The sequence below is a fragment of the Mesoplodon mirus genome (genome assembly GCF_964341445.2).
Source record: "Mesoplodon mirus genome assembly, chromosome: 7".
NCBI lineage: Eukaryota > Metazoa > Chordata > Mammalia > Artiodactyla > Ziphiidae > Mesoplodon > Mesoplodon mirus.
In genome coordinates this window covers 100,673,944-100,688,326 of record NC_138983.1, presented here as the reverse complement: position 1 = coordinate 100,688,326, position 14,383 = coordinate 100,673,944, and the positions used below count along the sequence as shown (strand labels likewise).

Below are 14,383 nucleotides of genomic sequence, written 5' to 3'. Positions count from 1 at the left end.
TACTGTAGGTTTGTAGCACAGTCTGAAGCCAGGGAGCATGATTCCTCCAGTTGTGTTCTTCTTTCTCAAGACTGTTTTAACTATTCAGGATCTTTTGTGTTTCCATACAAAGTTTAAAATTATTTGTTCTAGGTCTGTGGAAAATGCCCTTGATATGTTGATACAGACTGCATTGAATCCGTAGATTTCCTTGGGTATGATGGTCATTTTAACAATATTAATTCTTCCAATCCGTGACTATGGTATATCTTTCCAGCTGTTTGTGTCATCTTTAATTTCTTGTATCAGTGTCGTATAGTTCCCTGGGTACAGGTCTTTTACCTCCTTAGGCAGATTTATTCTTATGTATTTTATTCTTTTTTACGTGATTGTAAATGGGATTGTTTCCTTAATTTCTCCTTCTGATAGTTCACTGTTAGTGTATAGAAATACAATAGATTTCTATATATAAATTTTGTATCCTGCAAATTTACCAAGTTTATTTTTGAGCTCTAATAATTTTTTGATGGTGTCTTTCAGATTTTCTATGTATCATGCCATCTGCAAACAGTGACAGTTTTACTTTTTCCTTTCCATTTTGGAGTCCTTTTATTTATTTACTTTTCTTGTCTGATTGCTGTGGCTAGGACTTCCAAAACTACCTTCAGTAAAAGTGGTGAGAGTGGGCATCCTTTTCTTGTTCCTGATCTTAGGGGAAATGCTTTCAGCTTTTCACCATTGAGTATGTTAGCTATGAGCTTGTCATATATGGCCTTTATTATGTTGAGGTATGTTCCCTCTATGCCCACTTTCTGGAGAGTTTTTACCATGAATGGATATTGAATTTTTTTCAAAAGCTTTTTCTTCATCTATTGAGATGATCATATGGTTTTTAGTCTTCAATTTGTTACTGTGATGCTAAGAGACCTAAGACAGCTACAGAGGCTAAGTGACCTTTCCCTCCCTGAATGGGTAGGTATCCTTGTTCTGCCTTCTAATTGAGTTAGTATCTGAGTAAAGAACTGCCAGGTGTCATTTAGTTCACAGTACACTGCTGTGGCAATATAGAAATGAATTTGCCTAAATCATTTGGCTTTTCTAAATTATAGTAAATGAATATACTGAATGAATACTTCAACTTAAGGAAATGTTCTTAAAAATATATTAATGTAGGCACTTCAGCGGAGAATTGAAAGCAAAACAAATAACTCAGGTAAAGGGTTGAAATTAAGGTACACTCAGTTGTATCCAGTTTCCTTCTGTAAATCTCTCTTTTTAATTAGAGTGGACAGTCATTGGAGAATATCTGACTTGGGGCTAAGGAAATCTAAGCCTTCTTGGCCACACTGTATTCTCTTATGTCGTTTAATAAAGACACCAGTTGGGTTGCTGAAAAAGTAGTGGGAAAAATCAATCCCTCACATCCAAAGGGCGGCTCTTGAAAATATGTGGATTGTTGTAGTCATTTTGCTCTTCTGGCCTCAGAAGTTCTAATCTTAACCTTAGCCCTTCATGCAGAGAGACTTTTTAAACCAATTCCCACATTACTCATTATGTGACTGTTGAATAAGAGAAACCCAGCTCTTTTCTTATGCTTTCAACCAGTTATCTTCTTCAAAAATTTGTTTGGATTGTTATACCTTAATCTTGCCTGGCAAGGGACTTATGGGAAGGTTCTTATTGTTTGAAAGTTTGGTGCCAGTATCTGCAAAGAAAGAAGAAAGTAAAGAAGGAAAGGTGTGTTTATCAAACATCCCAATAGTGACGGTGTGTGAAAGCAACTTTTGAAAAAGTTTATCTGTCAGAGTTTAGCCGTATTATTACATTTTATTTTATTCATTGAACATAAATAATTATCAGTGAATCCTTTCTAGATTTTCTAGTTTCCCAAAGTTCCCTGTATTCACATTCTAAGCTGAAAAATGGTATTTTAAGTCACTGCTCTCCACCTTATATTATTTATAATCACCCTCATGACCTCTTCCTTCAAAGAAACGTGATCCTGAGAAGTGTCCTTTGTTTGTCTTTGTGGAATAAGTGATGGGGATGCATCCTGGAGACCTGTGAGATGTTTAAATTGTGGCCTAATGAAACTAGGATGGAGAGTTCTGGAAAGATCTGGAAAGATGGCTGGTAGAGTGTGGCCAGATGTGGGAGAAGAGACACGTACAGAGGGGGGAGAGGAAATTTTCAGAGGGAGAAAATTAAACAAAGAATTCAATAAGTTTTGTTGTGTGGTGTGGGATGCAAGCCTTTCTCTCCCCCTTTCCTTCACAATCTCTTTGTTAAAGACTGTGTTTTTCATTAGTTTGACTAAGATAGGATTGGCCGTTTTGTTTGGATACTGAGAATGGACCCATGGAAACAGTTACATTTGGGTTATCTCTGACTATCTTTAATGAAGAACATAAATATCGGCCACACTATCTATGCACATGCTATCACCATGCCTTTTTTGTTCCCTGTTCATATATCTAAGTCCTCTTCTTTGAGGTCAATCTCAAATCTCATCTGAAATGTACATTTATTGATAGATTCAACCCATAATGAACTGTCCCTTCTTTGTCCTCCTTAGGCTCTGATTATTTATAAAAACTCATTTTTGAACTTAGAAACTGTCCAATATGATATATTAGTTATTTCATCAGCATCTGTTATATCCTCAACACAGTTATAAGCTTTTGTGGGGCTGGGATCATACATTCTGTAATTTTTCTCAGTACTTACACTTACTTTGATAGAAAGCGCATTCATTCATCTAAACATCATTTATTGAGTGTTAATTAAATGTCTCAACGCAGTAAATATTGTTTGAATGAATGCATGCATGAATGAGGGAGTATGCAATAGGTAGCCTAATGTACCACCCGATGTGAAAAAACCAAAAACATAGACACAAAAGCAAGCCAAAAAGTGGCCCAGGACTTTCTGTAAAATATCCTGCTTTTGTTGGATGAGGCCATGAAAATCAAGATGCTCCTGAAAGGTCTTAAGAGCTGACCAAGAATGGTAAACAATTGAAATTCTCTCAGGCTTATTCAACCCTATCACTGGACACATTTATACCTCTCAGGAATGTTATTAAAAGAAGAGATTAATAAAGCTTTTAGAGATGAGTTGATAAATCTCTAAATATTTAAATCTTCATTTCCTCCTAGGTTTCTCTAATTTGGGTTTCAAAAGATTTCAAGAAACCACAGGATAATTAAAAAATTAGACATTATCTTTCTTACCTTCATGTTTGTTTGTTTGTTTTTTTTGTTTTTTTTTTTTTTTTTTTTTTTTTTGCGGTATGCGGGCCTCTCACTGTTGTGGCCTCCCCCGTTGCGGAGCACAGGCTCCGGACGCGCAGGCCCAGCGGCCATGGCTCACGGGCCCAGCCGCTCCGCGGCATATGGGATCCTCCCAGACCGGGGCACGAACCCGTATCCCCTGCATCGGCAGGCGGACTCTCAACCACTGCGCCACCAGGGAGGCCCTTTCTTACCTTCATGTTTTTTGATGGTAAACACATTTTATTTTCTCCATAGTGCTGCCCAATTTCCACCAGTACAGTTCTTAAGTGAATTTTGCTCTGGATGGTGGGATATATAAGATGTAAATGAATTGTTTGTATATGTTTTAGAATTCTTCAAAAGGGCCTGGCCATGGAAATGCATTGAATATTACTTAAATAAGTAAAGTAACTTCCTCAGAATTATTATTCTATTCTGGTTAGGATACTCTCTGCCCTGGCTTGTTAAAATTTCCCTCTAGAGTGGTTTTAATTTTGTTTCTGGTAGGGTCCTAGGATTTATTGCCACACCCATCCTGCATCTGTTTTTCTTTGAATTACTCTCCTTGCAGTTTCTGATTCCTACAGGGCCTTCCAGGTTAGTGACAAGCTGGCCATCACAACTCTGGGAAGGACAGGCCTACTTTTCAGAGGTGTTGATGTTTTCTGTACCTGAAGGTTTTCAAGAGATATCAGTCTTCCTCACCACCTCCCTTGGCCCTCTTAATGGACTAAGCAGTTCCTCATGAAATTTCTGTAGGATATCTGTACTAACTTCTCAATATTGTTCCATCCTGAGTCTAAATTCCTGGCCTCAAGGTAATGTTAGATTTCTAGCTCCAGCCCCTATTTACATAAGGCCTATACTAAGGAACGGAACCCATAGACATCAGTCTGCTCTTATTTCTCTGGATTTAATTTCTCTGTTACTTTCTGAAACATGCAGGTGTTCCTTTCTTTCTTTTAATCTCAGCTATGTGCTTTTAACTTTTTCAAAATTGACCCAGAATTTACATGTGTCTCCAGTAAGAGTACATTAAATTGAGCTTAGTCTGCTCTTCTACTGGCATATTTGAGATCCAAATAATTTGCTACTTAAGTGGATTCAGTTACCTGTATATTTCAGGCACCTAAAACTCACCATGTTCCAAATTTCCCCCTTTATTGTTAGTAATTTTCTTGGGAATCTGGATAACATTAGATGGAATAAAGTTAGTGAGTGGCCCAGGATTGCCTGAAATTTTGTTTGTCAGAGTGGCCAGGGAAAGTTAAGCAAAGAAGACAACCAAATGAAAAGCAGAATCACATTATTATGGCTGAGACAAGATTCCACGCAGAGCTCTCTGTAGAACTGGGTTGGGTCATAACTTATGCCAGAGCTCTAGGTGGGGTTGACACCATCTCATGCCAAGCTCTCAGTTCTGGGCTAACGTCATCTCTGGTCCACTCTATGGAGTGGAAACTTTGGAGGAATGGCCAATGTGTTCTGCGGTGTAGGAAGAGGGAAATTGTGAACGTTCCTTTCTAAATTGTGGAGGAACTAACCACTGTAAATGTGCCTTGAACTATGGTGTTTCATTTGACCAGTCAGATCAATGACTTTCCCCTTGAATGAAATGCTGCTACGTATATGAGCAGAAAAACAAAACTGGTATAAGGAATAGATAGCTAGTGGGAAGCGGCCGCATAGCACAGGGAGATCAGCTCTGTGCTTTGTGACCACCTAGAGGGGTGAGATAGGGAGGGTGGGAGGGAGGGAGATGCAAGAGGGAAGAGATATGGGGACATATGTATATGTATCACTGATTTACTTTGTTATAAAGCAGAAACTAACACACCATTGTAAAGCAATTATACTCCAATAAAGATGTTAAAAAAAAAAAACTAGTATAAGGAGATGGAGAGACTGGGAGTCTTATTTTCCCAGCAATTAACTTTTCCTCGACCATGACCTTCCCTTTGAGTCTCCTAGACCTTGGGGATGATCGCAACCCCTTGGGTTGGGTGTTTGCAACCCCATCTTCACTAGAACCTCCATAGTTAACTTTGATTTTTCCCACTCCGTCTATCCATCCCATGTATGCAGTCAGACATTTGATCTTGGACTTTTACTGACAAAATATCCTTGAATATAACCATTTCTTTTCACTCCCACTGCTACTGCTTTTGTCACTGCCTTAACTAGGGCTTTATCTTTAAGTCCTTTATATAAATATATAAATAAAATATACAAATAAATAAAATATAATATTAATTCTGATGATTTTAAAGTCTTTTCTTGATAAAGACTTTGCCTGATAAAGATACACAATATCTTATATAACTATTTTTGTATTATCTGTTCCTTTCTTAGAATTTTAGTCATATGATTCTATCTCTTGGTATGTCTAGAACTTTTTGATTGAATGCTGACTATTTTATTTGGCTTTTAAATTTTTCTCAGTGGAAATGTTGTTTTGCTTCAAAATATGTTACTCTACCTGGAAGTAGCAAATCTTCAAATTACAATTTTTTAAATGCTTTCAAATATCAATACTATAGGTGTCACAAAATCTAGAAAAATGACATTTGAAAATTAACTACTGCCAGATGTGTCTCTATAAAACTTTTTCCCCACTCTTGTAGCTATATATTCTTTAACTGCCTCCTCATATGACAGTTTATGTGTTTTAGAAATAAAATTTTCAGAAATAAACTTTGTAGTTTATAGACATAGATTTCTTTTAACATGGTTGATTAGAGTTTGCTTTTAGTTATTAATAGTTTAGAAAAGTTTATTTCAGCGTCACAATTTATTATTGATAATGTCACATTAATTTTCATTGTTAACTTTGAGAAAACCTCTATGGATTACTTCCTCATAAATATTTACTATTAAAAATGCATTACTGATTTCAGTACTGCTATAGGATTGTGCATTACAGGAATTCTGATAAAATACTCATTCACACCATTCCATTACACACATTATTGATGGGGTATATCCTTTTATTTATTTATTTATTTATTTATTTTTTTTTTTTTTTTTTTTTTTTTTTTGCGGTATGCGGGCCTCTCACTGTTGTGGCCTCCCCCGTTGCGGAGCACAGGCTCCGGATGCGCAGGCCCAGCGGCCATGGCTCACGGGCCCAGCCGCTCCGCGGCATATGGGATCCTCCCAGACCGGGGCACGAACCCGTATCCCCTGCATCGGCAGGCGGACTCTCAACCACTGCGCCACCAGGGAGGCCCTATTTATTTATTTATTTTTGACTGTGTTGTGTCTTCGTCGCTGTGCGCAGGCTTTCTCTAGTTGCAGCGACTGGGGGATACTCTTTGTTGTGGTGTGCAGGCTTCTTATTGCGGTGGCTTCTCTTGTTGCAAAGCACGGGCTCTAGGCACGCGAGCTTCAGTAGTTGTGGCTCGCAGGCTCAGTAGTTGTGGCTCACGGGCTCTAGAGCGCAGGCTCCAGAGTTGTGGCACACGGTCTTAGTTGCTCCGCAGCATGTGGGATCTTCCCGGACCAGGGCTCGAACCCGTGTCCCCTGCATTGTCAGGTGGCTTCCTAACCACTGTGCCATCAGGGAAGCCCCTGGAGTATATTTTTTTTTGTTTTTTTGTTTTTGCGGTATGCTGGCCTCTCACTGTTGTGGCCTCTCCCCGTTGCGGGGCACAGGCTCCGGACATGCAGGATCAGTGGCCATGGCTCACGGGCCTAGCTGCTACGCGGCATTTGGGATCTTCCCGGACCGAGGCACAAACCCGTGTCCCCTGCATCGGCAGGTGGACTCTCAACCACTGCACCACCAGGGAAGCCCTGGAGTATATTCCTGACAGCAGGAAATTTCCGTTTTGACTAAGCATTGAAGAAAACTGAATCTTTGACTTATCTTTCACATGCCTGGTGATTGAAATAATTTTCCACAGAATAACTTCTGGTTTTATATTTTTCAGTTCTTTTTTTCTTCTTCAAATGCACATGCTTTGAGAGCTGTGAAGTGCAAGACATGGCTATACTGTAAGGTGGTTTTTGTCCTTACGCTTCTGTGTCTTGTGCTAGTTAAGTCAGTAGAGTAGTCAGTAAGAGTACTGGAAGTTATTCCTGTAATGGGATATTATACAGTCAGTTACATATGGTGGTGTCTGAAAATCACATAATAGCCTCACTTAAAACATGTCCTTAGCCAGATTTCAAAAAAGCCTGTGACCAATCCAATATGATCCAACATAGCGGACTATGATAGAAGGAAAATTGGCAAAGAAATAGACGCTGGTCTTACCTGATGGAAGTTAAAATATCTCACTTTTGACAATTTTGCAAAAACCTATAATTACATGAACTAATTTCTAGGGTTCTTCGTAGGACCTAAAAAGGAACCCATAGAGTTGTGGAACAACAATAGAAGCTACTGTGATGAGAAGCCCCGGCACCACAACAAAGAGTAGCCCCCACTCGCCGCAACTAGAGAAAGGCTGCACGCAGCACTGAAGACCCAATGCAGCCAAAATAAAAATAAATAAATAAAAATAAATAGATTTATCTCTTAAAAAGTAATACTCAGGTTTGAGTCATGAGAAATTTGATGAGGAGAAATTAGCTAATGTTTTCAGAACTTTTAAAATATCAAACTCAGTCTCTAAGATCTTAGCATTATATACAACATCGGTTACTTATTTGTGGTTTGGGAAGGCCAATTTAAAATTTTCTCATCTTACTGTATTGAAATTCATGGCCCTAATGTTTTCCACGTTGACTATATGAATGATGAAGAAAAGTCAATCATGTATTTCATTTCCAACTGGACAGAAAACAATATTTTAAAAAGTGTTTGGACTACTGACTTTTGATTTCTTCTAAGGCAAATGGATAGGTAATTTTTATTCCCTGATTAGGAGAAAAATGGTGGAAGAGGGCAGGGTTAAGAATTAAGATTTCAAGAGCATGAGAGGTAGATGGCCAACCAGAGTTCCTAAGGTTCGGTGCCTGTAACTGTTGCCGCCGCTTAAGCCTGCCAAAGCAGTGGTACGGCTGCTGCGCTCGTGTTTGCTCCCTCTAGAAACGTTCTTGCCAGTAGTGGCGGCAGCGGGACTCAATTACCCCCTTTTTTCACTCTCTCCAGAAGCTCCAGATGGCGTCTTCCGTGGGCAACGTGGCCGACAGCACAGAACCAACGAAACGCATGCTTTCCTTCCAAGGGTTAGCTGAGTTGGCACATCGAGAATATCAGGCAGGAGATTTTGAGACAGCTGAGAGACACTGCATGCAGCTCTGGAGACAAGAGCCAGGCAATACTGGTGTACTTTTATTACTTTCATCTATACACTTCCAGTGTCGAAGGCTGGACAGATCTGCCCACTTTAGTACTCTGGCAATTAAACAGAACCCTCTTCTGGCAGAAGCCTATTCGAATTTGGGGAATGTGTACAAGGAAAGAGGGCAGTTGCAGGAAGCAACTGAGCATTACCGGCATGCATTGCGTCTCAAACCAGATTTCATCGATGGTTATATTAACCTGGCAGCCGCATTGGTAGCAGCAGGCGACATGGAAGGGGCAGTACAAGCTTACGTGTCTGCTCTTCAGTACAATCCTTATTTGTACTGTGTTCGCAGTGACCTGGGGAACCTGCTCAAAGCCCTGGGTGGCTTAGAAGAAGCCAAGGCATGTTATTTGAAAGCAATTGAGACGCAACCGAACTTTGCAGTAGCTTGGAGTAATCTTGGCTGTGTTTTCAATGCGCAAGGGGAGATTTGGCTTGCAATTCATCACTTTGAAAAGGCTGTCACCCTTGACCCCAATTTTCTGGATGCTTATATCAATTTAGGAAATGTCTTCAATGAGGCACGGATTTTTGACAGAGCTGTGGCAGCTTACCTTCGTGCCCTAAGCTTGAGTCCAAATCATGCAGTGGTACATGGCAACCTGGCTTGTGTATACCATGAGCAAGGCCTGATGGATCTGGCAATAGACACCTACAGGCGAGCTATTGAATTGCAACCACATTTCCCTGATGCTTACTGCAACCTAGGAAACGCTCTCAAAGAGAAGGACAGTGTTGCTGAAGCAGAAGCTTGTTATCATACAGCTCTCCGGCTGTGTCCCACCCATGCAGACTCTCTGAATAACCTAGCCAATATCAAAGGAGAACAGGGAAACAGTGAAGAGGCAGTTCGCTTGTATCGTAAAGCATTAGAGCTCTGCCCAGACTTTGCTGATGCCCATTCAAATTTAGCAAGTGTATTGAAGCAGCAGGGAAAACTGCATGAAGCTCTGATGCATTATAAGGAGGCTATTCGAATCAGTCCTACCTTTGCTGATGCCTACTGCAATATGGGAAACACCCTACGGGAGATGCAGGATGTTCAGGGAGCCTTGCAGTGTTATACTCATGCCATTCAGATCAGCCCTGCATTTGCGGATGCCCACAGCAATCTGGCTTCCATTCACCACGATTCAGGGAATATTCCAGAAGCAATTGCTTCTTATCGCACTGTTCTGAAGCTTCAACCTGACTTTCCTGACGCTTATTGTAATTTGGCTCATTGCCTGCAGGTTGTCTGTGATTGGACAGACTATGATGAGCGAATGAAGAAGTTGGTCAGCATTGTGGCTGACCAGTTGGAGAAGAATAGGTTGCCTTCTGTGCAGCCTCATCATAGTATGCTCTATCCTCTTTCTCATGGCTTCAGGAAGGCTATTGCTGAGAGGCATGGGAACCTCTGCTTGGCTAATATAAGTGTCCTTCATAAACCACCGTATGAACATCCAAAAGACTTGAAGCTCAGTGATGGTCGACTGCGTGTAGGATACGTGAGTTCTGACTTTGGGAATCATCCTACTTCTCATCTTATGCAGTCTATTCCAGGCATGCACAATCCTGATACATTTGAGATATTCTGTTATGCCCTGAGCCCACATGATGGCACAAACTTCCGAGCGAAGGTGATGGCAGAAGCCAATCATTTCATTGATCTTTCTCAGATTCCATGCAATGGGAAAGCAGCTGATTGCATCCATCAAGATGGTATACACATCCTTGTAAATCTGAATGGTTATACCAGGGGTGCTCGAAATGAACTCTTTGCTCTCAGGCCAGCTCCTATTCAGGCAATGTGGCTGGGGTACCCTGGGACTAGTGGCGCGCTTTTCATGGATTATATCATCACTGATCAGGAAACTTCACCTGCTGAAGTTGCTGAGCAGTATTCTGAGAAACTGGCTTATATGCCCCATACTTTCTTTATTGGTGACCATGCTAATATGTTCCCTCACCTGAAGAAAAAAGCCGTCATCGATTTTAAGTCCAATGGGCACATTTATGACAATCGGATTGTGCTGAATGGCATCGACCTCCAAGCATTTCTTGATAGTCTATCAGATGTGCAAATAGTCAAGATGAAATGTCCTGATGGAGAAGACAACGCAGACAGCAATAATACAACTCTTAATATGCCTGTCATTCCTATGAATACTGTTGCAGAAGCAGTTATTGAAATGATTAACAGAGGACAAATTCAGATTACAATTAATGGATTCAATATTAGCAATGGACTGGCAACTACCCTGATCAACACTAAGGCTGCCACTGGAGAGGAGGTTCCCCGTACCATTATTGTAACCACACGTTCTCAGTACGGGTTACCGGAAGATGCCATTGTGTACTGTAACTTTAATCAGTTATACAAAATTGACCCATCTACTTTGCAGGTGTGGGCAAATATTCTGAAGCGTGTTCCCAATAGTGTACTGTGGCTGTTGCGTTTTCCAGCAGCAGGAGAAGCTAATATTCAACAGTACGCACAAAATATGGGCCTTCGCCCGAACCGTCTCATTTTTTCCCCTGTTGCTCCTAAAGAGGAACATGTTCGGAGAGGCCAGCTGGCTGATGTCTGCTTGGACACTCCACTCTGTAATGGACACACCACAGGGATGGACGTCCTTTGGGCAGGGACCCCCATGGTGACTATGCCAGGAGAGACTCTTGCTTCCCGAGTTGCAGCTTCCCAGCTCACTTGTTTAGGCTGTCTTGAGCTGATTGCTAAAAATAGACAAGAATATGAAGAGATAGCTGTGAAACTGGGAACTGATGTAGAATACCTGAAGAAAATTCGTGGCAAAGTCTGGAAGCAGAGAACATCTAGCCCTCTGTTCAACACCAAACAATACACGATGGAACTAGAGTGGCTCTATCTACAGATGTGGGAGCATTATGCAGCTGGCAACAAGCCTGATCACATGATTAAGCCTGTTGAAGTCACTGAGTCGGCCTAAATAATGACTGTGTGCCCAGGAGAATTACCCCTGTAGCTGAGCCTCAGCCTTCTGGGGGAAAGGGAACTACTTTTTCAATATCATGTTGCAGATGGGTGACACACAATGATAAGAAATAGCACAGCCAGACTTGCTTCCTGCATGATCATGACAGGGAGAGACACAAGAGATGGGAAACTGCTGTTCCACAAGGAGATTCCATCGAATTTTGCCGCAGCCAGGTGTCTGGAAGGTCTGGAAGGTAAGTCTGGAAGGTCTGATCTCCCTTGGTCTTCCAGGGGATGGATGGTTAGTGTGGAAGGGAGATAGAGATTGCCCAGCCGTTTTGTGATTATCATGGATGGATTGAGTCTTCTGAATTAATTTTTTTCTTTCTATTTTGGGTATTGGAGCTTTTAAAAATGTTTGGTTTCAGGTATTTTTATTCATGTGAAGTGTATATGATTCTCTTGAGATCAGGTGTTAAGCTGAAATATTCCTTGTTTTAGTTTCTGAACTCTACAGATAAATGGGGACTTTGCTGGTGTAGTCTTTTTCTAGGTTTTATAAACCGCTTGAGCCTGTGTCAGTCATTTTAGTGTCTGACATAACGTTTGGAACTCTCAGTGCTTTGTTGGTTTGTAGATGATGGCTTCAATTCTTTTTCTGGTCCGTTTCCTTCTTCCCTTCCCCCCACTTTAAAAATTCTCCTGTAACTTGGCTAACAAAAACCAAGTCTGATTCAAAACCTCCCAGAGTGTTTCTCTTAAACACATCATCTGGTGCCAAATGAAGATTCTTAGGAGTGCTTATTAATTATGAAGGGCACAGTTGTGGTACTGTGACTGATGATAATAATAATGGATTTTTGGCCTAGAGTTTTGTCCTATTTCACCAGTGTTTTCCTGTTGACTGCCCCTCTATGCTGCTTCCAAAAGTGATAGTGTGTGATAAGATGTTTACTTTCATTTCTAAAGTTTGTTTTGTTTTAGGTGAGTCCTGTTCTTCCTTTTTCTTTCAGCAGAAATGAAATTCCAGGTAAGTATAAGTATTCAAATATTTGATCAGTAGTTCACAGTTATCTCCAGTACATTCAATAACTTTCATCAAAAAACATGTTATAGGTAAAAAGCTCTGAAGGACCAGCTATGTATATGATAATTATGTTTCAGGCCTTCTAGGGTATTATATATGATAACTTGTCTTCTGGTCGTGGTCTTGAAGTCTTTATGGATTCAGCCTCAGTAGTAGCGAACTGCACTGCTACTTGGTTTGGAGTACAAATTAGACTTTAACCCTCCTGGAGGTAGAGTTTTTGGTATTGAAAACCATAGGAATGAAATTATTGTATTTCAACAAAGGATCGAGGGCTTGAGGCTTAAACAAGCCAACATATGTGTGGGAAGCAGTCAGCCTTGAGAGCACCTTCGGACATGCCAGGCATGCCGCTGCTGCTCGAAGGGACTGTCCCTACTTGTTCCCCTCCTTGTTCCATTCCATGGGAGATAAATCACCAGGGCCCAGAAATCAGAAAGAAAGTAAAATGAGACAAGCAAAGCTGTCTCCCCCTGCACATGCAGGTTATTTTGGATGATTCTGGGTTTATGGGTTTTCTCCCAGGGAAGTTAACCTTGAGCCGAGACAGTCATGAGATAATGTAAACCACCGTCTGGCAACCTTCCCTTTTCTAGTCTATATAATCTGTACCTGTAGCATAATAAAACTTACCTTGCAACCATCAGTTGTCTTGGTCCTTCTGACCCCATTCGTTGGTGCTACTTCAGTTCCTTACCCCGTCCCTTCTGACCCTGGGCGGTGAAATCCTCTTTCTGAGGCTGGTCCATGGCAAGTGGCGCCCGAACAGGGACCTGAAGCGTGAAGGCAATTAAAAGGAAAAGAAAGTGCAGGTAAGAGAACCCTTATGCAAAATATGTGTGGCCACGAGTAAAAGTGAAACTAATAGAGGCATAAGGCAACAGTCAGAAGTAAAAGAAGATGGGGCAAAAGGGCTCCAAGGAGCGTGAATTATTTGCTCAGGTTTTACTTTCCATGCTTATAGCTCGGGGTAATAAAGTTTCTACCTCACAGTTGACTGAATTTTGGCAGCATATCCATGATGTATCTCCCTGGTTTCCTGATGGCGGCTCTGTGACACAGAAATCTGGCAGAAAGTTGGAGAAGATTTAAAAAATTATTATGAGTCTCGAGGGCCTACTCATACTGCTGTTGTTACATTTAGTTTGTGGAATCTGATAAAAATATGTTTAGGTTCTTCTCATGATAGTGTTGATTTGAATGTAAAGTCAGAAAAACATAAGCCTCTGACAGAAGACAAGACTGTATTATTAGCTACTGTGTCGCCACTTCCTAAACCAAAAGAGCTAATTAATTTAAATATTTCAGATGAAGAGGAACATTTTGACTTAACCGATGAGGCTTTTAAACATAAAAGAGAGAGAAAAAAAAAACATAAAAGAGAGAATCACCCTGAGGATGATTTTCTAATGGCTATGATAGATAAGTCAGTGAAAAAGCTGCAAATTAGTAAGGACTGTCTTCCTCAAAAATCTACATCTGTAAAAATGCTCAGTCTCTTGCAACGTGCTGTATAAGCAGCAATAAAACGAGGAGAAGATCCTATTTTCTGTTGTCCTGTCATAGAAAGACCTGATCCTAATAATCCTCAACAGGCTATTAGGGAGCATCAGGCTCTTCCTTTTAAAGTTTTGAAAGATTTAAAATCTGCTTGTGCTCAGTATGGGCCCACTGCTCCTTTTACTACTGCTATGGTTGACACTATTGCAGGAGAAGCTCTTTCCCCCGCTGATTGGAAGTCTATTGCACGAGCTTGTTTAAATGGTGGAGATTATTTAATATGGAAGTTTGATTTTTATGAACGGGC

General features: G+C 40.8%; 1 protein-coding gene across 1 annotated transcript; it reads left to right on the top strand.

The window, feature by feature from the left end:
• Positions 1-6,496: 6,496 nt before the first annotated feature.
• LOC309807225 (UDP-N-acetylglucosamine--peptide N-acetylglucosaminyltransferase 110 kDa subunit-like) lies at positions 6,497-12,640 on the top strand. Its single transcript, XM_082626570.1, has 2 exons — positions 6,497-11,743; positions 12,474-12,640. The coding sequence occupies exon 1, from the start codon at positions 8,362-8,364 to the stop codon at positions 11,500-11,502; it is 3,141 nt and encodes a 1,046-aa protein (XP_082482696.1). The 5' UTR covers positions 6,497-8,361; the 3' UTR covers positions 11,503-11,743; positions 12,474-12,640.
• Positions 12,641-14,383: the final 1,743 nt, after the last annotated feature.

What these genes read in the sequence shown, in the direction of transcription:
- LOC309807225 (XM_082626570.1), top strand. Translation starts at nt 8,362, where the DNA reads ATGGCGTCTTCCGTGGGCAACGTGGCCGACAGCACAGAACCAACGAAA.